The sequence below is a fragment of the Podarcis melisellensis genome, assembly GCF_964234715.1.
Source record: "Podarcis melisellensis genome assembly, chromosome: 1".
Classification (NCBI taxonomy): domain Eukaryota; kingdom Metazoa; phylum Chordata; class Lepidosauria; order Squamata; family Lacertidae; genus Podarcis; species Podarcis melisellensis.
In genome coordinates this window covers 76630541-76657728 of record NC_138528.1, presented here as the reverse complement: position 1 = coordinate 76657728, position 27188 = coordinate 76630541, and the positions used below count along the sequence as shown (strand labels likewise).

The 27188-nt window shown below is 42.2% G+C and overlaps 2 protein-coding genes across 12 annotated transcripts in view; one reads left to right on the top strand and one right to left on the bottom strand.

The window, feature by feature from the left end:
* The window catches only part of LMNTD2 (lamin tail domain containing 2), an 81823-nt gene that overhangs the window by 31920 nt on the left and 22715 nt on the right, over window positions 1-27188 (bottom strand). For 3 of the 4 annotated variants that reach the window (XM_081919412.1, XM_081919413.1, XM_081919415.1), the window contains exons 1-3: window positions 8090-8211; window positions 5337-5549; window positions 1591-1776 (exon numbers count right to left, since the gene is read on the bottom strand). In XM_081919412.1, the coding sequence (XP_081775538.1) occupies window positions 1591-1776; window positions 5337-5549; window positions 8090-8196 (506 nt within the window). In that variant the 5' untranslated portion in view covers window positions 8197-8211. Of the gene's footprint in view, window positions 1-1590; window positions 1777-5336; window positions 5550-8089; window positions 8212-27188 lie in introns of those variants that run through there. The other variant, XM_081919414.1, reaches the window with a different exon arrangement.
* Window positions 8226-27188, top strand: part of RASSF7 (Ras association domain family member 7) — a 90768-nt gene continuing 71805 nt past the window's right edge. Inside the window, exons 1-2 of one of the 8 annotated variants that reach the window (XM_081919626.1) lie at window positions 8226-8306; window positions 20137-20257. The gene's annotated coding sequence lies outside the window, so the exon portion shown is untranslated. The other 7 variants (XM_081919634.1, XM_081919625.1, XM_081919628.1 and 4 more) reach the window with 7 other exon arrangements.

Genomic DNA, 27188 nt, shown 5'->3' with positions numbered 1-27188 from the left:
GAATGGGTGCTTTGTTTCCCTTGCTTCCTTTGCGGAGGGAGAATGGCATTGTTTGTCCAGTGAATCATGGGATGGATTGCAAAGTATAACACTCCCTTCCACTCTCTCTCTCCTGAAAACAAGGAGAAAACTCAGTACAGGAGTAACTCTTTCTGCTGGAGAGGAGACTTGCAAATTTCATACACAGACAGTTCTCTGCGTAGCAAGATACAGGACAAATAGGGATTTCACCTGGGGAACTAAGTCTGATGAGTCATAATTCTGACTCAGAGCCATTCTCTGAGTCTGAGACACCACACATAGAAGAAAGCAGTAGACTGGGATAGTAGAATTCGGAACTGGCACTGTTACAGGTGCCATGTAATATCCATTCCACACTTAAGAAATTGATATTCTATGCTAATGTGGGAGCACTTACACTTTGGAACTCCCTGCCTAAGGACATCAGGCACCTTCACTGTACTCTTTATTCCACCTGCTTAAAATAGCTTTGTTCAAGTCTATCTAGATATAGAATCATAGAATTGTAGAGTTAGAAGGGACCCCAGGGGTCATCTGGTCATCCCCATGCAATGTAGGAATCTCAGCTAAAGCATCCATGACAAATGGCCATCCAACATGTAGAAGTTACATGCATTTTCTCTCCTTTTAGCAAGTGTTGATTTTACTATATCTTTTCCATGCTTTCATATGCTTGTTTTTAACCATTTTCACCGATAATTTTAATGTCTTGTTTTATCCTTTTGCAAACCGCTTAGAGGATTGGTGTGTGTGTGTGTGTGTGTGTAGGTATATACATTTTATGAATTAATTCATTAGTAATTGTGGATTGTACCATTTCAGATCAAAGGTGGGAAGTCTTCCCCCTCTCCCTCCCATGCACCTCATGTTGCAAATGGCTTGCATCCAGATTACTGTGTGACTTTTGTGGCTCAGTTGCACACCAATGTGCAACTCATCTCTGGTGTAGTGGGGAATCGCACAGGTCTGTCAACACACCAGAATGGAGCCAGTGACAAATTATTCAAAAAATCCCAATACAGAAACAGCTTAATGATCCTACACATTACAATAATCTGTTAGATGTATCCTTAAAAGTTTGGAAGAGCGTAGCACTAGCAGGAAGGTGGGTATGTGCATGGGGAATGACGTCTGCTTGCACAAGTGAACTTCCACACCATCTCCTCTTCGTATCCTCCAACCCGTTGTAGTGGTTTCCCCAACCCTCCAGAGCAACTTTAGAGGATGTGATGGGGAGAAGGGAGAAAGTCCCGCTGCATGAGCGGACCATGTTCTGCACATGCAACAATTTAGTTGAATCCACCCAACATGTTAACCTTCAATAAATGACTTTAATCTGTAAATCAAGTTTTTAATCCTACCTTTGCGAAAGGTGTTGAACCTTGCTTCCTATGGGCGCACCTGCGCAATACCCTTTGCCCATCACAGAATAAATCCTGCCCCTTCCAGCAAAGCAGCTCTTGCCCTAGGTGTTACCTGACAGCCACGACCCTTCTTTTTCACCTGTAATTTTGCAAGTGCTTTTCAGTAGGCACATACTCCAGTTTTGTAAAGCTTTATGTTGCTCACCTCCTAAGTGGCAGTTTTTGCCTTGACTTCACAAGTTGCTGCAAAATACAGCCAAGCCGGTCCGATTGATCTCTCCGGTTAGCATTTTTCAGTGCCATGATTTCCAGATCCCTCTGACGCAGCAGCATGAGCAGCGTTCGTGGATTTTCCATCAGGTCTGGGCTCAGCTGCGGAGAATGGGTTGCCCTGCAATGGAAACAGAATGCTATGGTTTGTATGATGTATCCCGCAAGGAAGGCCACTTCTTGTCTTTTCTAAGCAGGTTTGAATTCTTTCAGAAACCTGCTTGAACAGAGAGTGGGGCAAAAGTACTGTTTATATGCAAAAACCTATCGCAAAATTGTTGGCTGTCTCCAGCGAAGAAACTGTCATTTTTCCAGGTTGGTTATACATAGGTGATTTAAAGACATGTGAGATAAGAGTTTTTGTTGTGAGCCACAAGCAGTGCTTTGTTATCCCTCCTGCTGGAACTGTACCGTAATAAATCTTTGCTGTTTATCTGGAGGTTTCCAGTTCAAACATGCCATTTGAGGAGTAAAATACATCTATAACTATGGGTCAGAATTCTTACTTACCTGCCCGTCTCTCTTAGAGCCAGAGTGGTGCAGTTTTTCCCTGGTATTCTGAAACAAGTCTCTGATGTAGCAGTAGAACAGTAGTGGTGGATTTATACTGGCCCATCCACACACCCTTCCTCATTATTCTGTTATGCTTCCCCAGTGCTAACACATTATTGCTACCTGGAGAGGCACTCTTGTGCTAGAGTGCAACAAAATCATAGAACTGTAAGTTGGAAGTGGCTAAAGAACAGCATGTCTACCCCAAAATGTTTGCATGCACAAACAGCATTAAAAGTGGGGTCGGGTATCTGTCGAATCCTAATCCCACCATGGGCATAAATCATGAATACCCAATAAAAAGGATGCCAGGACGAGCCTTTATTTGCACTCTTCTCTTTTCTATACCACTGTCATGCGTCAGAGGATCCAACCCCCACAGTGGGTTGCCAGGAATGGATATGACAAGGAAATTTTCTTACCAAATTGCCTTTTATTAAATATTCACAGAGAGAGGCTTAGAAATGCAGCCTCTTGGAAAATGGCATTGCTCCGAGTGAATCTCCACCCCCTCCCTCTCTCCCATCATGTGTCATCACTACAGGTGCTGAGATGTGCCCTCTGCTTCTGAGCTCTCTGCTCTCCTACTTTTAATGCCTGTCGGGTTGTGGGAGAGGGGGTGTCTGGAATTCTTTCTAAAGACACTGTGTCCCTCAGCTGTCCCCCTCTGGTGCTTCTTCTTCCTCCTCTCCCATTATTTCCCAGCTTTCCCCCTCATCTGCCTCTCCCTCACACCCCTGTTGTAATTCTGAACTGTCTTCTTCTCTGGAAGGGTCAGGCTGGGGAGGCAGTCTCTACCATTCCTCCTCTGCCCAGTCCCTGACAACCACTGTCTTTAAAGTTCAGTCTGTATCAAGTGTAGGAGCCTATGATCCTCCAGATGCTGCTGAACTACAACTATCATCATCCCTGATCTTTGGCTATGCTGCCTTGAGCTGATGGGAGTTGGAATCCAACCACATCTGGAAGACCACAGGTTAGCCACTCCCGGCCCACACATTCCGTTCACCAGCTACTAGAGGAAACAGTTTACATGTGGCTGCTGCTCCACTTTGGGGCCTTAGTATCTAGGACTGGCCATCAGATGGGTCTGGTTCTCACCCAAATATTAAACCTGTGTGTGGGCTGGATGGCTGCAAGTGGGGAATCTTTAGCATGGTTGAATGCTCCTCCTTTTCCTTCAAACACATACACTCCCCTCTGCACAAAAAAGTAGACGTCAAAGGGGAAGGGATTCTAGTTCAGTTTTATCCCTGGAATCCAATTTATATGTCTATGATTATTTTTGGTACTGAGGAGGAACATTTTAATTGGAGGGCCCAACTGGCGCTTATGCTATCACGTTAAAAGTATATAATTAAAGCAAGTTAAAATATCAGAAGCAGCAATGAAACGGAACCATATGAATTCAGCAGACAGATAAAGCCAAAGTCAAACCCAGTTTAGACTGCATGCCGCAGGCAAATAAAAATGATTTTGCAGGGGACAGGAAGGAATTACATCAAAGTTGGCATCAGACAGGCTTTCCTGGTGAGGGTATTCTACAGATGGGACACAATGACCGAAAATGCCCCCTCTTTCCTTATCCCTTAGGAAGATGTTTGGCTCTAAACCAGTCTCCATAATTCAGCTTTGACATGAATGCATTCACCCCTTATTCTTCGAGATGTTCACCTGCAGTCTAATGCACCCACATGGCTGCTTGTTCTTGCATCAAGCCAGTTTCCCCAGATCCCATCTTGACTCTTCCTAAGTTGGAATAATTACAGATGGCCTGCTATTCTGGCCTCTGTTCGATAACCTCCAGTCTCTTTTCCTCCTTCTTACTCCTCCTCCTCACAACTCAGGGGTCAGCTTATTTTGGCTCCAGCATTCAGGGATTCCTATGATATCTTGGCTCTTCTAAGATTAAGAGGTTTTTCTACCTGCCTCCATCTGTCTCTCATTTATTCCACTTGATCTCACAAACAGCAAGTTGAGTGGTTTTGTTTGTGCTCAATAGCCTTTGGTTGCTAGGTGGGGGGGGGGTGTAAACAGCAAAAATATGCCATGTTATCTGTTAGATAAAGGCAAATAAAGGGGTGGTAGAACCAATAATTTTGAACTCTTGCTAAAAACCTTCAGAAATAGAAAGCATCTTTTGCATTTCAACCCAAAGGTTACAAGCATGGCTGGAAGCTGAGCTTTTGCAGGCAAACCCCTGCTAAAGCCAATCACTCCTAACTTCTTTACAAGTAATTTCTGAAAGGTAAGGCTAAGTTTAGTAGTTGCATTGCAGAAGGAATTTGGAAGTTTTTCTCATTTCCCAAGCCTTCCTCTAGCATCATAAAATGACAAACTGCACCAGCTGATATTCCTTCTCCTGCTTGATTACTGAGGCTGCAATTCCGTCAGTGCTTGCCTGGAAAGAAAGCTCTTTAGATAAAACGGGACCTACCAAATAGAGATATATGCTCCTGCGCTGCACAGGTGCACGAGCTGCGTCTTCCTTTACATCTTCTTTTCGGGTTAGCATCCCTCCTACAAGCATCATTCCCAGTTTACTTTTGTTTATTCTGCCCCATTTTTTATTTTTTTATTCTGCCCCATTATGAGACAAAGGGCATACGGCTGCCTCACAGTCCCATCCTTACAAGACAAAGGGAAAGAGGCAATTCATCAACTTCAATTATATGCCCAGGAAGGGGTGGATTTCATTATTTCAGTGGAGGAACAGTCCCCAAAAGTAAGCGCAAACATGACTGAGGTGTCAGCCACTCAGATGGCAAACTGCACAATTTTAAGTTAACACTGTATAAACCTTTGCACGTGTGTTGGTACAGTAGAATAAAGCTCATGTTTCACCAGCAGGTGTTAAGATACTTATGTTAACTTGGGTCTATAAAAGGCTCTAAAAAAATAACATGGGAGCAAAATTGTGCTGTGCCAGCTACGTATAAGAAACGGTGAAGCAGCCTTCCCTAGCTAGATGCCCTTGAGATGGTGTTGGACTCTACTCTTATCGTCTCTGAGCGTTGGCCCTGCATGATGGAGCTGAGGGGAGTTGTAGCCCAAAACATCCAGAGGGCACCAATTTGGCGAAGGCTGCTCTAAAGGTTATGAAGGAATCCATTTGTGAACAATGCTTACACACTCTGTTTCTTCGGGAATTCATCAGGAGAAGGGGAAGGACTGGAGCTGTCAACTCTTTCACTGTCCAGATTGGGGCTGAACATCACACTGAGTTTGAGGACAGGAGAATCCTTCTCCTTTACCCCTACGAGCTGGCTGTTAGCGGCATCCCTATCTATTTCATTTTCATCTTCTTCCACAATGACTTCTTTTATGCTGGATTTCTTTTCCCTGTGAAAAAACAGAAATAACTGTGCAGCATAGATTCTCTGCAAATCAAAACATTCTTTACTCTTTTACTCTTCCTATGAATTGCAACCACCAGCCATTTTACACATAGCATACGAACAAAGCTGAATTTACTGCTTAATGTGCCCTTGACTTGTCAGAGAGCCTCGGCCAAAGTTAGCTTCTTGATCAGTGTACCTATATGATGCGTGCATGCTTTTGCCATCCTACTTTTAGCCACTTTAATATGATACCTTTTAATGATAGTTGATTAAAATGCTAGGTATATACCTTAAAGTGCAGCATGTGAAGCCCCTCCCTGTGTGATTCTTCTTTGTGTGTTGTGTTGTCCTGTCACTCTCCCAGTTATAGTCTTCATCTAGAGCTGTTGTGGGCAGCCTATGGTCAATTACATGCAGTTGGCAAGGATGGAATTGTGGGATGGCAGAGAGGGGTGAGAAAGAAAAGGGGATGCCCTACCTACTTTGGCTCTGGCACAGTCAATAATTGGCTGTGGACCACCAACCATTGGTAGCATGTAGGCCCCAGCAATTTACCCCTGAGAGAATGAGGTCCTTGACAGAAAAAAAGGATTGCTCTAGAGCTTCCTACTTAGAGAGATGGCATAAAACATTACAGTTTTGACCTTACACTTACAAACAAGGTATCAGAGTGCAAAATCTATGTGAATTCTGCAAGAAATATCTCTGAACATGTGTGGGCAGCAGTCCATCCTCCTTCGTATGCATCACTTATTGCAAAATCCACATTCCTCTCTCCCCTTTTCTGATATTGTTTCACATATATTTCTTTTCTAAAATTTCCCTGTGTGGGTAAAAAAAATCTGAGATCGTGTATCTGAGAAGAAATGGGAGGAGAGATACAACAATTAACGTTTGTTATCCAATATATTTGGGAACTGATACGCTTTTCATTACACGCACAATGAGTGCATCTATAAAACTCATTACCGTATGCATATATTGCAGCAAATATCAGAAATTGTTGTTATTGCCAGTCATGTGGGAGCACTGACAGTCCCAGTTATGTTGTGTCAATGTTCAGTCATGAACTTATTGACAACTGCACGGGAATGCAAACAACAGCAACCAGGCAAATTTTGTGAATAAATGGAAATGCAACAGTAGACCAGTGAAAGTTTACAACACCTTGAATAAACACTGTAACAATGCATTCCAGAAAAATATTTAATATGTTGTTAATGGGGGGGAAAGCTAACTACTAAAAAGAAATAGATTTTGTTCAAAACACTTTGAGCAAGCATGTGGTATTTGGTTTATTATTCATGCATGTAAATATTTACTTTTATCAAAACACTGAGAACAATTCAGGTATCACAAAGAAGCAAAGAATGTTGTGAGAAGATGAGAATAATGAGAAGGGTTTGGAGCGAGGTGCCCTCAGAACATGGACAACACTCTTTGCTATTTCTCTCTTCTGAGCCATGTGAGGCTGGGCAGGGATTTAATATGCCAGTGTTCTGGATGAGGGATAATAAACAAAAGCTGAATCCTGACAAGACAGAGACACTGGGAGTAAGTGGTTCTCATGTCCTGGAATTAACTGTGTAGCCTGTTCTGAAGGGGTTGAACTCCCCTTAATGGAGCAGGTACAAAGTCTCCCAGATCCAGCATTGTCTTCCCAGGTCCAGGTGGGCTCTAAATCCATTCACAGGCTGGTCTACACATGCATGTACATTTTCCCCCACACTATGCCTGGCAGCTAAATGTGTGAAGCAAATTGACTCAATTACAAATATTGTGCTTGAAAACAAATCAAAGTTCTCTTTGCGGGGTTGCATTTAAGATGGCCTATTCAGACATTCAGGTGATATTTGATGCACTTGGTCTGGGAGATGGGATGAAATTCTTTTTTTGCATAGCCCTAGATAAGCCACTTTCCCTCACCTTTATTCTAAGTGGATAAAATGGAGGCGGAAAGTGACCCAGGGGAGGCTTCTGTTTAGGAAAATGGGGTACTGGGCCCCCAGCCTGCTCTCTGCAAGCCTGCGTTGCAGTGGGGTTGGACTAGAGGACCTTTGTGGTCCCTTTCAACTCAACGATTCTATGATTATTTTTCTATGATTATTAAGACCTTGCCTGCCTGCCTTCTTACTGACAACCAGCCCAGGGGGTGGCACTGCTTGTCAGCTTCCTCCTCCTTAGGCCCATTGTTTCCCTCCTAGAACTCAGCATGGATGAGAATAGGAATGAAAACAGAATGATTTCTCTCTGCCTGTAATTGGCTCGAGCTCCTGCTACTCCTACTGGTGTCCCGCCCTTCTGCCCCACCAGCCCCAATGAGCAACAACCACTGCTGGCTGTGTTACAGGATTGTTGTAAAGGCAAGCACAGTAACACATAGGAAGCAATACCACCACTTCAAAATGGTCTCTTCAGTTATTCTTCCTCACTACCGCCACCACCAAAATAATGGGATCCAATAACTAGGTTTGCTTGCTTATGTTTTCCCAATCAAATAGTTGCTTATCCCCTCCCTGCCCCATAACCCCCATAACTCACATGGCTATCTTTCCTCTGCTGTTGCACTTAGGGGTGAATGTGATCCTAGTACTGTTGGTTATGTCTCTGCCCCAGAGGCCTAGCAAAGTCTTTGTTGAGGTCACCATAGTAACATAGTAAAGGAGTGGAAGACAATGAAGTATGATGCAGGGAGGGAGACCAGAAGGAAAAAGACCCATTGAGGAGGGTGTTATCTTGGGGCCTTCCTGAAAAATCTGTAAGTCACAGAAGTGATTTAGAAGGAGGAGAACATTTCCCCTGTATGTAACTTCTTTTTCATACGAAGCAATGTTAGTTTAGATTATGGATTCTTGAAATCATCAGCTTTGTATTGACATATTGCTCATACTGTGTTTCCACACTTAACTCCTCCACGCACAACACAACATACCCCACACAAACACATGCCATTATAATTGAGAAAACTGTGACAGAAAAAGAATGAATGGGAAAAGAGGGAGAAGGGAGTACAAAAGCGAGATTTTGGTTTGTGTATATATGTACACCTGTGGTTTCTCATTGCAGAAAAATATGTGAACTGATTCCATTGAGAAATAGTGTGCATATGTGGTTCAATCTTGATGGTTCATTCTCATATGCAGCACTTCATGCCGTGAGCAAGCTTATGTGGATTGACAACATGAAGCTTGGCACCCCAAGAAAGGGACACCAATGCTTTCACATAGTTCTTAAATACCAACCAACCATGTAACCATTCACTTATTCTACATAGGAGAAATCCACAAGAAGTTTAGGCAAGGGCAAAGTGAAGATGGAAGTCAGGCAGGGTATGTTAAGACTCTATGGGCACCCAAACTCAAACAGAATGGATTGATAATTCATGGGACAAAGAAGGTAACATGGAAAAGAAATAATTGTGTAAGCCTACTAGACCACAAAATATGGCAAGTGAACCCACAACCTTTGAAAGAACAACAAAGGTTTTCTAACACTATTATAGCTGGATCTGATCACTTTAGTTCCTGCTCACATTACACTCTCTACCTATATGGATAGGATTTATCAACAGGATGCTGTTTTAACAGAGTTGGCTTCTCTGCTTGAAGCCTTCATAAAACACTTGTTGGCTGAGTTCCCAAGACAGATCGTTTTGTTGAGTTTGCAAATGGAGTGTGTCATATTGACAAAGCAGCAAAGGCAATAAATTATTAAGAGTTTGTCTGTAAAGGCAGAGGCATAAAACATGCCAACTTCTCAAACGGAGCAGAAAGTATATATATAGAAAATCTCCCTTTTTTTGTATTTGTTACTCCTTCATCTCTTTCAGTCTTTCCAGGTCCAGTTCACATGTCACAGTAAGCCATAGTTTACTATGAATACAGAGATGGTTGCTGCTTCACTCTTCCACTAGTGGGAATGGGACTGACAAACCATGCTTCCTGGCTTAGTATTATATCAGAACTGGGGGTTGAGGGTAGTTTTGTTCCAAACCACAAATGGTAAGTCAAGAACAAGCTTTGGCTTAGCACCATAATTTATTTGGAGTGAACCTCAGTCCCTGGTGTGGACATGATGCTATGTCGGGGATCGTGGTGCTCCCAGTTATACTAGGAGTGCAGTAGGAGCCATCTGCTCCTGGACACACATGCAATAGCACCCTCCTGTTGGTGATCCCTAGCAAGGGACATTTAGGGTCATACTACTCTGATACTGCCTTTCTCTCATTGTTCCTATGTTGTAACTTGCATTTTGTTTCCGCTTCTGCATATAGTGCTAAACCATGGTTTAGAGTTTGCACACAGTCATAGTGTTAGATGAGGATAATTTTCTACAGAAGTTGGAAACTCCTACATGGCAGAACTATCTGGCTGAAATATTATGAGTCTGTTTAACACAGGGATGGAACCAAGGAATGGGCCCAGCCTACCTAGATATGATTATCTTGGGGGCTCAGTATTTAACCTTTTACCTGTGTTAGCTAAACAGAAAGAAATAAAGATATTTAGAAAATTGGCTTTATTGTTTAAAATAAAAATTAAACAAATTAATAAAAAGGGTTTTTCTTGTATGCACACACAAATATAAATACATGCACACACATATACACAAAAACATACATACCATTAAATAGACGACAGCTGGCTCCCTAATGTCTCATTTTATTTTATTTTTGGTTTATTTGTCTTGCCTCCTGGCTGGTTAAAGCTTCCTGAGTTAGAATCCCACCCTTACAGGGTAGGTTAGAATGGATGACCCCTGGAAGTTAGTTCCAACTTATCTATTATAGTCTTTTTCCTTTGGTGTTTCTTGACTTTGTTTTGGCCTCAAAACTCAATGGGTTTGTTGACCTAAAGTTAACTTTTAGCCTCCTTATCTTTATATCCTTTTCTTTTAGACTTAGGGAAGAAGATACAACAAAGCATATTTGTAGAGATTTGTCATCCAATTTACATTCAGCTTGAATGGGGCTTTACCTACTTTTGTGTGTACAACAATAGAAGTTTAAATCCCTCTTGTTGACCACAGATTTCCGCATCATAATTTTAGCTTGTTGTGCAGTGCAGTCTTTACAGTGCATCTGAGTGTTTCACAAATGTTGACTATTGCTACTACTTATTGAAGGAAGAAAATCTGGCTGTTAGAATTCTATGCTTTTAGGAATTGCAGTCAAAAAAAAATGTTCAGCATGCTCTTCATCTCTGCCTTGTGACCTGCCAAAGAATCTGACATTTGATTTGGCTTCTTAAGCAGGATGACTTTCTTTTTCTTTTTTAAATATAGTAATCATTGCTAGAGATAAATGCTGGAAGCAAAAAGTGCCCAAGTGCTTTTATCCCCTCTCTGCCAAGGAATGTGTAGAAAATCGCATAAATGCATGGAAACCAAAGTGGGCTTTGAATGGGATATTTTGTGGTCAGGATTCAAGCCTTCAAGGCTCCCCGTGCTAATGGTTCTGATCAAACTCAGTTACTTTGGACAAATTTTGTAAAATATTGCAAAATTTATTCTAAGCACAGAATGTGCATTTACTTGCTGCATAATTTGGTTCACATGTGCAAATGCAGTCTAACTTCAGGCCACTATTGATTTAAATTAGGAAATACAGCTGTCTAGAAGCAATAAAATAAGTCACGATCAGTATAACATGGGCTGTTGACAATTCTTCAATATGTCCCAAGCTTCCCAATTCACTCCAGCTGCAGACCAGTTTGCATGTTTCTGCTCAATTTAAGTAATGAGGGATGACTTATGTGTAATAAGCTTGTTATCTTTCTTCCTCCCCCCACTCTGTCAAGAAAGGGTGCTGTGTCAAAGTTTCTTTTTCAAGCTGTCTAGACATTTTGACATCTTATGACTGCAGAGCAAAGAAAATCAAGTGTCTTTCCTGTAATTAGAATTTTGTTGCTTTTGCACCCCCTCCAAGGAATTGATTATAAGACTAATATTGTCTTGGTAGGGGGTTGAGGGAGAATCCAGTGGGGGGCATAATTGCTCCCTTCATTTCTGTTACTTACTTTTTGTACTGTGAATTGATGATACTTTGGACAAAGAGAAGGGAAAGCCAAACATCATGACATATTTTGCTTTATTTGTTTAAGGTAAGGTGAAATGGGGACTGTTTTCAACGTTTAAGGGCTGTTTTAATTGCCTGTGTGTAAAATGTGGTTGTGGGTAACATTTTATATCCTGTTGTAATATTTTCAAAAAATAGGCAATGATTGGGGACAAACTAAGTTGAGATAAAGTATAGGCAAAATCTTAAATGTTTTGCAGCTAAAATGTTTGCATTTTGTTCACCCATCAATTGCATAAATAGGCTTTTTTCAAATTTTTGCTCTGATCCCTTCCTTGGTTGCTAATACAATTTGTTGATGCTGTTTCAAAGCCCAACTTCTTACAGTTAGACTTGCTAATTGGATTTTTACTTTACAATCTATTTAGTCTCCTGTGAATATACAGTATGAACCTTTAACCCAACTCAGCACCCTCCCAACTCTGGTTCTTGTTCTAATAACACATCCACCTGAGCACTGCAGTCTCTGGCCTCATAAAAGAGCCTTGTACTGGTTTCTCTAGTCTGTTGCAACTCTTTTGGGAGAATTGGTATTGTGTGTGTCTCTTTGACAGGTGGCAAGGTAAGGGCCTTTAAACCTGTAATGTCATTTCTAATCTCATTCTACTCTGTGTTCCAGTGTGTTCTAATCTTCTTTGCTATTTACAGCCTGTGCGGTGGTATAGCGATCAGTGTGTTTTAAAACACAAAATAATCAAAAACTCCTCTCTTTTCATGTTTTAATGTATCTCAGGTTGGCCCTAGCTGAACATAATATCAAGTCACTATCACTACCACTTTACAAACTTGTAAATTTGTACTTGCACAGTAGCCTGTGACAAGGAGGAATAAACTCCAGACCAGCAGCTAATCAAGCTTTTGTAATGTACAAAATACAGTGGTACCTCGAGTTAAGAACTTAATTCGTTCTGGAGATCCATTCTTAACCTGAAACTGTTCTTAACCTGAGGTATCACTTTAGCTAATGGGGCCTCCCGCTTCCGTCACGTGATTTCTGTTCTCATCCTGAAGCAAAGTTCTTAACCCGTTACTATTTCTGGGTTAGCGGAGTCTGTAACCTGAAGCGTCTGTAACCCGAGGTACCACTGTAGTTGATTGTTTTTCTTATTTCTCTGCATTGTTTTCCCCAGCAGTATGAGTAGTTGTGTAGGCTGTTATTTTTACACTACAGTTTGTTGTAGCTGGATGAAATGGCAACCTGTGGTTAATAAAAAATGCACCCAAAAGCTTCTGAATACCTTCTTGTAGCTGTTCCAGAAGAAGGGATGAATGGGAGTTGTGTAAGCCTGAGCATGGTCCATTCCCCTCACAATAAACCATGGTTTATTTTGACACTTGAATGCGGCCAATGGGTGGGATTCTGGCATTCATGCTTGGAGTAAACCAATCATTGATTTTAATGGCTCTACTTTAAACATGAATAAGTCTCAATCCAATCCAGTGGTTTTATTTTTTTCTATCAATTTCTCATGTAACTGTCCAACCTAAGCTCTTGTAGCCTCCATTTTTAAAGGTCTTTGTGACCTTACTGATTTTGTACTTTGCAGCATGGTAGTGTGTTGCTATGGATGCGATTCACAACAGCATTTTTATCTGCAGCTATATATAGCTATCTGCATTGGGTACCTTTCTGCTCACTAGCTATAATGTTGACAACTGTTTCAGGGAAAGAGACCCACTGCTATGGATAGGATAGGATAGGATAGGATAGGATAGGATAGGATAGGATAGGATGGATAGGATAGGATAGGATCCATTAGAATTCAAGGGGTTTGAAGTTAACATGGAGAAAGTGGGGTGGTATGGATTTTAGATGCTGAAGTTAGCATTTACAACATGTTTGTGACTACTGGCTTTCCTAACAGCACATGTTTTATTTGATCAGCATTGTGTGCTTTGATAAACTGGATGGTAGGAAGGAATTTAGGAATGAGATAAAGGGCATTATCACACAACCAACAAATTGAGAGGTTTGACTTTTATGGGGGTGTTAGTATTTGAAAATGTGAGAAAAAGAAATAATGACATTCCACTCTGAATACACTCGCCTTTTGGGAACACTTCTCTAGTGGGCAGGACTGTGAGAGCAGCATTGCAAATCTGTTAGGTGAAACAAGGAAGCATGCAGGCTAATTCTAGATACTCGTAAGTTAATAATGGATCAGCATAGTGATAGCAGAACCTGAAGGAATAGTGCTATGATAATTTGTTGGGGAAGGGGATCCTGGACCCATCTCTGGGTGTGCTCCTTCTCCCCATCATCACAATGAGGACTCAGGAGCATGAAAATTTGGGAAGCCCATACATTGCCAACCAGATGTCCACCATTACCAGAAACCACAGTATATCTGCAACTGCTGTGGCTGTCTCAAACAACAGAAGCTTGACAGCAAACCCTTCTGAAGAATTGTCATGGACTGGCTGGACACAGAGGAATGATGGGAGGAAGCACCTGGGGAACCCTCAAAGGAAGCAGGCTAAGAGCCCAGGGATTGGTGGTGAGACAACAATGAGCGGTCTGAGGGAGAAGAAGGAGAAGATTGGGAAGACATGTCAGAAGCTGAAGAGCTAACAGGGCTTAGTGAAGTGAACAGTCCAGAATCAGAGGTTAAAGCCGTAGGAGAGTGTGATGAGGGAGGTCAAGAGGCAGAGAGATGAGTCAGGCTGGTGAAGAAGCATGGGTTTCTCCCCCTTCTTCCGCGACAAGCTCTTCTCCCCAGTCTCCCAGAACCAGGAGAGTCATAAAGTGGGAGGAGCAAAGACAGGCACACAGGCACAGTCTTAAATTGGAAAGGTGGGGACTTAGGCCGCTTTGGGGAGGAGGGGACCTTCAGTCTTAGCAACTGCTTAATGGGGGCAAGTCCTACTGAAGAAGAGTTGCTGTGCTCATTAGGCCTGATACTCCTATGGAGATCCTGGTTTGTTTTCTAATAAAGAGTTCACTTCACTTACTTCGTGTGATTTACTGCTGGTTCGTTCAGAAATAACTCTTTGGGCACATGTGAGAGCTATTTACATAAACGGTTAGTGTTTGCAATGCATACACTGCAGGGCCAGCCTGCCCATGAGGTGACGCAGTTGTCTCAGGGCTGCTGGTTCCAGACAGCTGAGAGCGGTGGCAAATCCAGTTTTTGAACAATGTGCTGCTCACTGCCTCTGGCAATTGTTGGCCGCCTGCTCTGCTGCATGTCCATTGCCCTCATGCCCATTGCCACTGCTGCAGGCAGTGGATGTGTGGGTACATGGCAGGTGCAGCATTTTCTGTTTTGCCTCTAAGGATAAGACATCCAGGGGCAGCCCTTATACACTTGTTTTAATGTAACCAGTGCAACATCTTTGCACTGGTGAAAGCCAGTACCACAACTCAAGGCAAACAGTGAACGGAGACCTTTTTCTGTTGAGTTGTTTTAATTTAGGGAAAGTACGTCCAAGAATGGTTTTCTTGGACCCCAATTATTCTAACCTTGTTACTTATAAATTGGATCAGAATAATATATCTTCTACAGAAAGCTGACAGAGTTCTTGAATTTTGGAGCTTAATAATATTATACAAGCTTGCATTGATAGAACAATTTTGAATTACTTCACATAAACATGCATTACATTAAAAAGTAAATCAATACTTCTGGGCCCACGTCCAAGACCTGAGGTGTACAATGCACTTCATTTACGCAGTCCCACTTCTCTAGTTGCCTTGTTCTTACATAATTTTGCTTGGTATTCTTTTTTGGAATAATATCTTTCAAACAAAGTCTATAATACTGAACTAAAATATTGCAAAGTTTGCCTCATGCTATTTCAGTGGTCTCATTTGCACATAACACCAAACCATGGCTTGTTTAGCTTAACTATGCTTTGGTTAAATGTTTGAACCTAGCCTAGCAGATTAATCATGGTTTTTTTCCCTAATGCCAAACCATGATATGCGGCCATGGTTTGTTTTTGGCTGACAAAGCATGGCTTGTTTTTAACTGTAGTTTGGTGTTATGCTTGATTCCAACAACTTTGCCTAATCAATTTGTGTGGAGCCACCTCCCTGCTCATAAGGCTACAAATAAATGAGACAAGCAGCTGGAAAACCAAGCTTTGGAGAATCAAGGCATATCACGTTTGCTGGTCTGTGAGGCAACTTATGGTTTATTAAACATTCACATTAAACATTCACATTGTGTGTGAATTAAACTGTGAGAGTACATCCTTGCTATGTTCTCTGCTACTGTATATTGCTTATGCTAGGGCCAGTGTGTAATCAGTTCTATGTGGGAAGTAGCAACAAATATTGAACCTTGGGGAAGAGTTGAAGATGCATATTGGTGGCACTGGTATTACTCTTGATTTTGCATGAACTTTCATGGTAACTCAAAATAAGCAGGCTGAGTTTATCTGGGTGAAATATTTACATAGCTCATGAGTATGCTTTCAGCTCTTTACACAGGAGATCTTTTATACAAAGAACCAAGGCTTTCTCTGTATGTGCCTAAATCTAAGCCCGATGTCAGCATGTGCCAACTTTGGGAAAGTGAAGCCTGTCTGGGACCCTCAACGCCAGGCAGTTTGGAGCAACTATTTCCCATAGTGCTCTGGGACACTGTAGAAAAGTAAAATGGCCACAAACTCAGTGTGCTGTTTATTGCCACTTCCAGGACCATTTCACAGGACCCAGGGTGGGAGGGACAGGGGCGAAACTAGGCTTTATTTAACCTGGGTCAAAGACTCAATTTGAAACACCCCCCCCCCACATACATTTCATACACCAACACACAGGCTGGGAGTCTCAATGGCGCCCCCTCTGGAGGCTTTACCTGGGGCAAAAAAACCAGTTAGTCCACTCCTACCCCCATAGCTCTGGCTCTGTGGATGGAGTCCACTGCAATGCAGTTTTCTGACTCAAACCTGACCCTGCTTGTGTTTATCTTCCACTTCCAACACTTCTTCATAGCCTTTATCTGCATGAATTACGCTAAGTATATCCTGGGTCAGGCACAGGAGGCTTCTGAAGAGCAGTAGAAGCCTGAAACCTCTCTTCTGACTTCTCCAATATTTAAAAAGTTACCTGAGAAGCAAGCTCAAGATGATGAGCTGGAAACTCCGCATTCACAGTAAATCACAATTATTTCTTGGTTCACTTCATTTTGCAAATGAATTTACGTAGTCAAGAAGAAAATCCACATTCGGAATGAATAATTAAGGCCATTTTGCTCTCCTCTGTGGTAGTGGCAGGGTAAATGAATACGTAATATGTGATGCTGGATCTCGGCACAGTCACAATACACAGAAACCACACGCAATAATCCAAAACTGTGAGCAGGAGATTTGAAGCTACAATGCCCTGGGATTTACTGTGCTCTAAATACAAATTTGAGGCATGGTTGTTTTTTTCAGGATACTAAATTCAGTAGCAAGTAGTGGTAATGTAATTCATCCCGAGAGTCGTGTGTGCCTCTGTTTAATTATATAGTAGCTGGTCCACATAAGAGCTTTATGAGCTGGCTTATGCTTTCAGACACAAACCCAAAGCAAATCAGCTGCACTAACAGTGCAGCATGCAATGGACTCTTATACAGTGGTACCTCAGGTTAAGAACTTAATTCGTTCTGGAAGTCTGTTCTTAACCTGAAACTGTTCTTAACCTGAGGTACCACTTTAGCTAATCGGGCCACCCGCTGCTGCCGTACCGCCACGGCACGATTTCTGTTCTCATCCTGAGGTAAAGTTCTTAATCCAAGTTATTATTTCTGGGTTAGTGGAGTCTGTAACCTGAAGCGTCTGTAACCCGAGGTACCACTGTAGCTTGTTTTGCAGAGTTAGAAAAACGAAAACCAAAAGCCACACACGTAGCCTTTAGTTAAAGCTGTAAAAGCTTCGGCTTATGCCAAAGGCACAAATTCGGTTGACATGTCAGCACCTTTCCATTGCATCAATTAGAAGAGCTTGAATTACATTTCTCATTTAATATGCATTCAGATAATTAGAAACACCCCCCCCCCCCAAATGTGGAGATGTGATTATCACAGTGAAATACAACCCCAAGTCTGGGTTATAAAACAGCTGCTTCTAAACCCCTCCTCCATCTTTTCACAATAATGTCAAGTGATGGACACTGTGGCAAAAGAATCCAAATCTCTCATATAAATTACTGGCATCTGAAATGGTATTGACTCACAAGGAACAAGACCTCAGGGCCATAGTGGATAGCATGATGAAGACGTCAACACAGCGTGCACCAGCTGTGAAAAATGGTGAATTCCATGTTAGGGATAAGTAAGGAATGGATAAAACAAAACTGCCAATATCAAAACACAGTTATACTATGATTATACTATATCATAACCTATGGGGAGACCACAGTTGGAGCAGTAGGTACAGTGTGGGTTGCCTCACTTCCAAAAGGATATTGTCATCTGGAAATATTACTGCAGATGTTCATGCCCTCAAGCATGCTGGTACCTCTCTCCCCCTCCCCCACTCTGTTTTGGCAGCCTGAGTTTGCTATTTGAAGGAGTGATATGACATAGCAACAGGTAACCTGTTTGGTTATGCAATATGCTCTCTATGTCCCAAGGGTAAGACAGATACAGAGAGAAAACATATAATTTATACGCAGTGGAGCTGATGGGGCAGAAATATTTGTAGGTGGATATACAGGAGCTACATGCACAGTAGGTGGCCCCTGCTCATTATTCAATTGTGCTGAGTGAGACCAGGGCCCTTTCCCACACAGTTTATTGTATACACACCATAAACCTTCCCTCAAGGCTGTGCTTCTGCTGTGGGAATATAGTTGTGCTGCGTACTTCACATAGCAATATATGGGGAAAGTTTGTTTCTCTCCCTCTCCACCCTTCTGCTATTCACTGCATTTTTTGCAGTTGAAATTATTGATGAATAGAAAGTGGTTATCCAAGTGCCATTGGTGTGTTTGCATGATGCCCCATCCCTTCTTGCCCACAGCCAAATTCAGCTACTTTTATTGGTTCTTATTTTGTATGCGGGAATTATTTAGAGGTTATGTGCTTCAAGCAGGACCATCAGGCAACTGCTGCATGGAGGTCAGGGGAGCATTGGAAAGCTGTTGGAAAACAATTGCGTGTCCCACAAGGCCTGTTAAATGTTTCCTAGGCTAGTCTGCTGCCTTCAACTGCAGTGAGCTAACTATACCATCTTCATTTTTGAAAGAAGAGTCAACTTTCAGTCAGCTTCTGTGCAAGGGGTGCGAGATGCTACCTTTAATGTTTGCTCTTTTGCTGTGTTTTTATTGTGTTGGGAGCTACCCAGAATGGCTGGGGCAACCCAGCAAATTAATAATAATAATAATTTGCCTCAGGCTGCAAAATGTCTTGGGCTGGCCCTACCTCCCAGTAGGAGTACTAATTAACAGATGTATGGAGATGGAACTCTATGGAGCTCTGCAACTTGTAGGAAAGCTACCCCCCACATGACAACTCTGAGCCAGTATGTGAACTTCTTACAACAATGTTGTGGTGTAGTCATGGTGATGCATTAGCAGCAGAGAGTGAGGGGGCTTGAAATGCTCAGGCTCTGACCATCTAGTGTACATAACTGTGGTTTCTTTCCTGCACCATCCCTTTTGCAGCTCGCTAAACTTGTTATTCCAATTTCTTCTCCCAAGAGCTCCAAATTAAACAATTTGGGTCAGGGGTGCCAGATAGAAATTTTGTACAGGGCCCAGAAAATCCTGTGGGTAGTCCTTCTCATGTAATTATATTATTGAAAGGGAGGAGGCTGAGCATTAGCAAAGCCACACCTTTTCTCCTCTCCTAAACAATATCTCTCCATTTTGTGAATATATTTGTATTTTTTGGAATTGACATAATTCGCTGCTTCATTGTGGAGCACACATCTTTTTTGGCTTTTTAAAATAAAGGGTAGATGTATGTGGACAGCCACACAGATATCTTCTTATCTAGTTGTAGCTGTGAAATTGCGCTGTTGTCCTCGTGAGTGGGACTCGAGGGAATATCGTGCAAAGGAAGAAATGCAGTTGGAGCACACTTGGAATGGCTGTGTGGAAAGCCCCTGGCATTTGCCTCCTCGGGCCCCGACTGAGTGCCCTTCAATTACGGTACTGGTCAGGTTAGCTGAGTCAGTAACTTTCAACATGAAACCAGCAGTTGGAGTCAGATGTGAAATGACGGTCAGATAAAAGATAAAAAGTTTTAAAATCAGATTTGCGGGAAGTGCAAGGCAGGTTCTTTGCATTGACTCAGCCTCATCCATTCTCCTCTTGTGGGCCCTTTCTCCCCCCTCCCCTCCCACTTGCAGCTTTGTGGGACAGGGCTTAAATAGGATTCCCGTCAAGAGGGGCTCTGCAGGAGCGGCTGGGGGGTGGTGGAAAGCGTTGGAGTCATACAAAGACAAGCTCCCTTTGGTCCTTATGGATATTGTCATGCTTTTCACTCAGACAGACACGGACGTGTCACATGACCTAGGGCTGAGAGCCATTCTAGCCCTGAGGCCTGATTGGTCAGTGGCTCCTTTTTTGAAAGCCTAGGTGTCCGTGGCAACGAGAAGCAGATCAGCCATACTTTCCTGGGCTCTGAGAGGAGTGCAGCACGGACAGAAGAAAGATCAGCAGCACACAGGACCACAGCAGCCAGCAGGACTTTCTTCAGGTACCTATTGGCTGTTTTGGGTGAGGGGTGAATGGGTTATTTATCTATTTATTTATTTCTAGTCAAACTTTTTGTATGGCAAATAATTGTGTGGGTGAACTTAGCAGTATTTCCAAGTGAGGTGTTATCATTCTTCCCAAAGCCTCGCTGAATGCATCCCTGCTTTTTATAAGAGCTGTTTTACAAGACTCTTGGGAGTTGCACCTGTTATAAAAAATCTGTGAAAATAAGTATTATGTTGGAGTTGTATTACACGTGCCACAACCCTGTTTCTGCTTCCAGAATTTTTCTCGCTGTTTGTCAAAAATTAAATGTGTGCATTAGCGCTTTTCATAGATGTTTAGACACCAGTTTAACTCTCAGTGGGGTCCTAGCGTCTTTCAAATATAGCATTAGAAATTCCCTAAAGGCATTTGAGTTACAGTTTAATCTGAAGCACATATACAGTACAGAATTTGGAAGTAACACCTGACCTACTACAACATGGAGTTCAGCTGAATTTTCTTCCAAGTATTAGGATTGGATGCTCAACTGTATGGAAAAATAAACTTTTTTTTCTGTTGGCCTCATGTATGTATGCATGCATTTGTCATATTTTCATATAAGTAGAGGGTGAAGGTCCCCCCCTTTCCCCCCCTCTTTTACACACAAGGTATGTGCAGTGATTCTCAAGTTGAGAATCCTGCATTGCAAGAGGTTGAACAAGATGACCCTCGGAGTCCCTTCCAACTCTACAATTTTATGATTCTATGTGCAAGTAAGGGGGCCATTCCATGTGTCACCTGACTGCACTTTGTTGCTTGAAACACTTTTCTCCCCCACCTTGCTCACATCTGGTAGCAAAGCTGGGCTGGAAGAAAAGTCATTTGAGCAATGGAACTGAGTGAGGTAAGGAAGGGGAGGGAGAATGGTTTTGCTGTCCCACACCAGCTCTCGGCATAACATTACAAATACACCCCCTGTATTCCATTTTTTTTATATATCTGAACAAAGAGGGCACATGAATAAATGAACGTGGCTGCCCTGTCTTTTCTCATTTAGCCCTAAGGCTACCATCCCATTTACTTCTGAGTAAGCATGCTTGGGATCTTGCTGTAATAACCTGATCTAAGCATCTCCTTGGAAACAAGTTCTTTTGCTTTTTAATAGGAGTTGCAACAGCACAACCCTATGTATATTTAGTCTGAAGCAAGTCCAACTGTAAGAAGTATTCTCTGTGAGGGGCTATGTGTACAGGACTGTGGCCTTTATTTCCACATCAAGTGGCCTTTATAGTATTTCAGCCTAACATACAGTTGTAAGGTAATGAATGACCATGTCCAAAATTACGGTAATTCCCAATTGGGAGGAGCAGACCTTCTATGTGGCTGTGTTAAAACGATTTTCACAAGGCTTTGTAACAGCCCAGGCAGGGTTCCTTTAAAGGTGCTTTGAAATGCTCCTTATTTTTATTTGTTTGTTTTATGTTAGACTACTCTCGGTAATGAAAAGAACAACTGAAATTATCACACGGCTGATCCAGGGCTGCTAAACAAATTACAGCAGCATAAGGAAGTACGCTGCTTCTAAAATATCCCGCCTTTAATGCTAAAGAGAAACCTGTCAGCACAAAGCTGTCCTCTGTTCCCCTTCAGGCCAGCGGAGGAGCGAGTTCTGGGGGTGGGGGTGCTTGGTTAATCCAAGAACAGGAACCACTGGTTGAGGGGAGCTCACTTTAAAGAAAGGCAGGGAGCTGCTGCTGCTGTGTAGGAATCCGAGAGTTAATTTGGAGAAAGATCTTCAAGGATGTGATGTTACTGAATTTCAGGCAAGTTGTTGACAAGCCAAAACAATGCCTTTGCAAACAGGGAAAATCCAAATTAAAAGTGCAGAGGTTATTCTGGAATGTAAAGATCAATTATTGTAGTTGGCTCCACACTCCTTGCTCTGAGCAACTGGTTGCTTGAATTTGCACCTCAGGGTGCAACCCTGTGTTACTCATTGTTACCTCAGTTTTGGGTGAGGTTAAGTTGTACACAAATAATTTGTTAGCCTGCATCTGTAGAAGTTGACATTTGAGATTATTTCCAAAGATGAGAGTAATGGAGTGCAGTCAGTATCTGTAGTACCAAACCTTCATTTTCAGCCAAGCATAGCAGAAGAATAGACAAGCACCCTATGGAGAGTTATTGCTCAGCTCTCCTGTCTTAGCTTGTTGCTCATCACACTCAGAAATGTTGCCTAACTGCAACCCTTCCAATAAGTGTAATCAGCATAATAGCCTAGATTGGTTCCAGAGCTCCTTCTCTAGGTGGTTGGTTCACGGGCTGATGAGAGCATTTTCTGGCTTTGATGGTCAGGGATAATTAATTTACAATGTCATATAGATCAGGCTGTATTTTATTTATTTATTCTCTTTGCTGCAGAAAAATACTATAATGTACATTTCCAGATGCTGAGGACAATTCTGGGTGTTGAGTACAACCATTCTGGAAGAAGTCCATTGCTGATAGCGGGGTTGGGTGTGTTTTATATATCAGTGACTTTAATCTTTTGTATACCTACTAACTTTAATCCAGGCTTTGACATGGGACCCACTATTAAGTTTACTCCTCTTATTTTCTCTCTCAGCCCTTTTCTGTTTCACCCTTCACGCAGCCCAGCCAGCCCTTTTGCACCAGCTGCTGATGTACATGTGTCCAAAGGCCACCATCTTAGATGACATTGCACACACAAATATAATGCATGACTTTCCTCCCTTGCCAGAAATCAGTATCAAAGCCTAGAAAAAAATAGAAATTGGTGTGAAAAACATAGATGCATAAAACTTTGGTCAGATTGCAGCCCACTTCTGGGTCCTGACTTATGACCCAACAGCTGAAGGCTACTCAGTGTGCATAGGTTTTTTTACAGGATAAAAGTGTATAGGTCCCTGCCTTGAGGAACTTACTATCTAAAATTCAATAAGCAAAACAACAATGGAAATTGAGGTACATGGAGGCAGAGGTAAACAAGGAAAGAATACATACCTAATTAAGGGCAGATTCACACCATAGGTTTAAAGCACAACACATATTTAAAGCATGTGACTCCAGGCACAAGAAATGTCGGAACTGTAGTTTGCCACACACAAAGCTACAGTTCCCAGAACTCTTAACAAGCTGCAGTTACCAGGATTCCCCGACAGAAATCATGTACATTGAATGTGCATAAATGTGTGGTGTGGATCTGCTGGAAGTTACATGCGCTTGGACTTGGTTACAGCCCTCCACACTCACCCAGTCCCCACCGTTAATGGGCAGGCGCTTGCATGCTGGGCGCATGTTGGGGGGTGCTTGGTTCACAGCCCCCCTGCCCCCCATGCTGTGCTAGTGGGTGAAGTGAGCTATTACCAGTGGAGAATCATGTGAAACAAAATAAGGTGGTACAACAACCTTTGCATACTTTTCTTTCCTTGTGATGTATGTAGTAAAATACTATTGATCAGTAATTGAACTTGATTTAATTCCGGTGGAATGAAGATCATTATCTGCAATCCTGCACTGCACTAGATTGTTTGGTTGATATAAATTACTCCTACAAGTAATTACTGCAATAAGGGCAGAGGTAGTAGTAAATTTCCTCTCACAGGGTTTAATAGTGATATATGCTATTTATTATTTATGGCAGCGTAAATCTGTAGCAAGGTTGATTAGGGTGCAGTGATTTGAAAGATAAGGGTATAGTTGCTAATGATGAACTAGTGGATTGAAGACGACCTGGTTAATTGAACATTAGCAAAAAAGATGTACTGTACTGACATTATAACATATTTGAAAGCAACACTGAAGATCTGATGAAAGTATATGCAATTATGTCCACATTTAGAGCAAAGCAAGCATTGTTAAACCTTTAAGCGATGATTGGCCAATGCTTTGCCTCAAACTACAAGAGCTATGGACTTAATTTCACTGGGGAATTATTTCTCAATTCCATAGATGTTTCTTCCAGTGCAATCCTGTTTGCCTTCAGCAAATAGATTTTTCAAGCTCGGAAATAGATATGAGAAGCCTGGAACTTCAGGACTGTAATCCTGTAATAGTAGTAGCAAATGAGCGCACAAAATGTAGCTACCAATTGTTTTAATTTTTCAAGGGCAGTTGGAAGGAGTACCAAGGGTCATCTAGTCCAACCCCCTGCAATGCTGGCATCTCAACCAAAGCATTAATGACAGATGGCCATCCAACCTCTGCTTAAAAACCTCCAATGAAGGGGAATCTACAGCCTTCCAAGCAAGTCCATTCCATTGGGGAACAGCTCTTACTGTCAGAAAGTTCTTCCTGATGTTTTGTCGGAAATGTAAAAGTGTTATTGAAAAATTCCTTACCTTCCCCTTTTTTGTGCTTTCCCCCTAATTCTGTTTGCAGCCATTGTTCCAATAAACTTCTGGCACATTGGGTGAGGGAGAAAGGATGTCTCCATTGCTGTGACAACCAAGCCAATTCTCCTTTGCACTAACAGATTTACCCAAATATGCATCCCAGTGGGAGTAAAGTGATTCAAGGGAACTTCAGCATTTTAATATGCATTGAAATACATTATTTTTAACAGAATGCCTATTTGGGTATTTCAATGTGATGGGTGCATTCTTTATTCACTCTGATAGTTCTATACACTTTTCTCAACAGATGCAAAAAATGCCTAAATGTGCCTTTCTATTTTAACTGAGCACCTGCGAAACTACCTGTACAACAGAAGGCAACCCCCCACCAAACCAAACTAAAGTTTTGATAATATAGGATTGTTGGCCTGAAGGTTTGACACTATGCATGTTTACTCAGAAGTAAATTCAAACTGAGTGGGGATCAGCTGCTTCACAACTGCATGGCATTTTGCTCCAGCTGTAATAGGAAATGCATCTTTTCTTCATGCTTTCATGGTAAACATGCAGTGCCAACAGCAGAACAAGTCGTCTTCAAAACCATGTGGAAACTCCACCTTTTGCATCTGAAACCTCCATTTCTATTGTGCTTCAAGTCCCAGCAGGTTCCCTTGCCTTCTGCATTGTGCTCAAGCATGCTTGAGAAGTTTTTCTGGAAAAACTTAGATTACCGTTCCCAGTGGCTTCCAGAAGAAATGAAAGTTCGTGATAAATTAATTCCCAAATTCTTATTCTGAATCTAAATCTGCTATCCTAGGAGCGGGGAGCCAAATGTAGCTTTCCCGGTCTCTCTTGATGGCTCGCAGGACTCTTCCTCAGACCACACCCCTCACTGACTTGGCTTTGCACCATCCTTGAATAGTTCTGTCTGGCTGGAATATGTCTTAAACTCTGTTAATGTCTGTCACTTGCATGGCTGGAGGGCACAGAGGGGTGGGTGGATGTGTAGGAACTAGCCTGCTGTGTAAAGTTAAAATTTACATTTTATGTAAATATACTCACATATGCTTTTGGCCCCACCCAATGGCATATGGCCCCTGGAAGATTACCCAGAGATGAATATGGCCCTTGGACACAAAAAGGTTCCACACCCCTGTGCTGTCCTTTTGTAGAAGGGAAATTATAATAAGAACTAGTCTTCTGCTTCATCTTGTGATCAGGAGGAGTTAGATGACAAAGATAGCAACCCCTCAAGCATTTATAGATTTTAATCAATGTTTCTTATTTGCCTATTTCCTTTGCTGGAATGAGATTTCTGTGAGGCAGTGAAATCTTCATAACAGGCCAACAACTAAGCCCTCCTCTGTTGAGTATAATGGTTCCCCACCTAAAACAGCCCCCTGGATTGTGGTCGTGTTGTTGTTTAGTCGTTTGTCCGACTCTTCGTGACCCAATGGACCAGAGCATGCCAGGCACTCCTGTCTTCCACTGCCTCCCGCAGTTTGGTCAAACTCATGCTGGTAGCTTCGAGAACACTGTCCAACCATCTCGTCCTCTGTCATCCCCTTCTCCTTGTGCCCTCCATCTTTCCCAACATCGGGGTCTTTTCCAGGGAGTCTTCTCTTCTCATGAGGTGGCCAAAGTATTGGAGCCTCAGCTTCAGGATCTGTCCTTCCAGTGAGCACTCAGGACTGATTTCCTTAAGAATGGATACGTTTGATCTTCTTGCAGTCCATGGGACTCCAGCAAGAGTCTCCTCCAGCACCATAATTCAAAAGCATCAATTCTTCGGCGATCAGCCTTCTGATCGTGGTCGTAGCCAACCTATTTCTTCTTCTTCTTTTACTTTGTTTTGCTGATTATACATGCACAAAAGCTTTTGAAGATGTGACTAAAAGGAAGCAATAGCATCTTGTGCTTGTTCCTTCCCTTTTGATTGCTCATCCAAATGCAACAGGGAGACAAACACCAGCTCTTTGTGAGAATAACATTGTCCTATGCCCTGGGGTATCTATCATGAATGCTGTGTATTTATTACATCCTTTTTTTCATATTATGCATTCAGCAAGGCTGGAAAATAATTGTCCCAAGCCACTCTACCTGTCAGACAGATGCTTAAGTTAATGATGGATTAAGCTGCTTTTGGATGGAAAATGCTGTTAAAATGGATTCTAAGCAGCTCCATTTCCTTATCCCTGCTTTACATTTTAAAAAAGGTAGATCCATGTTTAAAGACATGAATCTTCCATGGTCATGTGTAGTTTAGATTGGAGCTGGCAGGAAGCCACTGCCAGTCCTAGCTCCTTGACCTTGCTTCTGTCTGAGTGTTACATAATTGTGCAAGCACATATTTATTAGGTTCACACCTAGGTGTATGTAGATAATGAATGTTTCATGTATGTACTTGTCAGAGCCACCCGTCTGGTCCCAGCTCACAAGAGACCCAACTCCAATCCGGTTTATTTACAGAAAGTCTTTATTGAAGATCATGGTTGCTTTTACATTCCATCTTTGTGACTCTACGTCTGTAACGTTAGACCGCTGAAGTACCCTCTGAATCTGTACCGCCTCGGCACCAATTTAAGAGGCTTG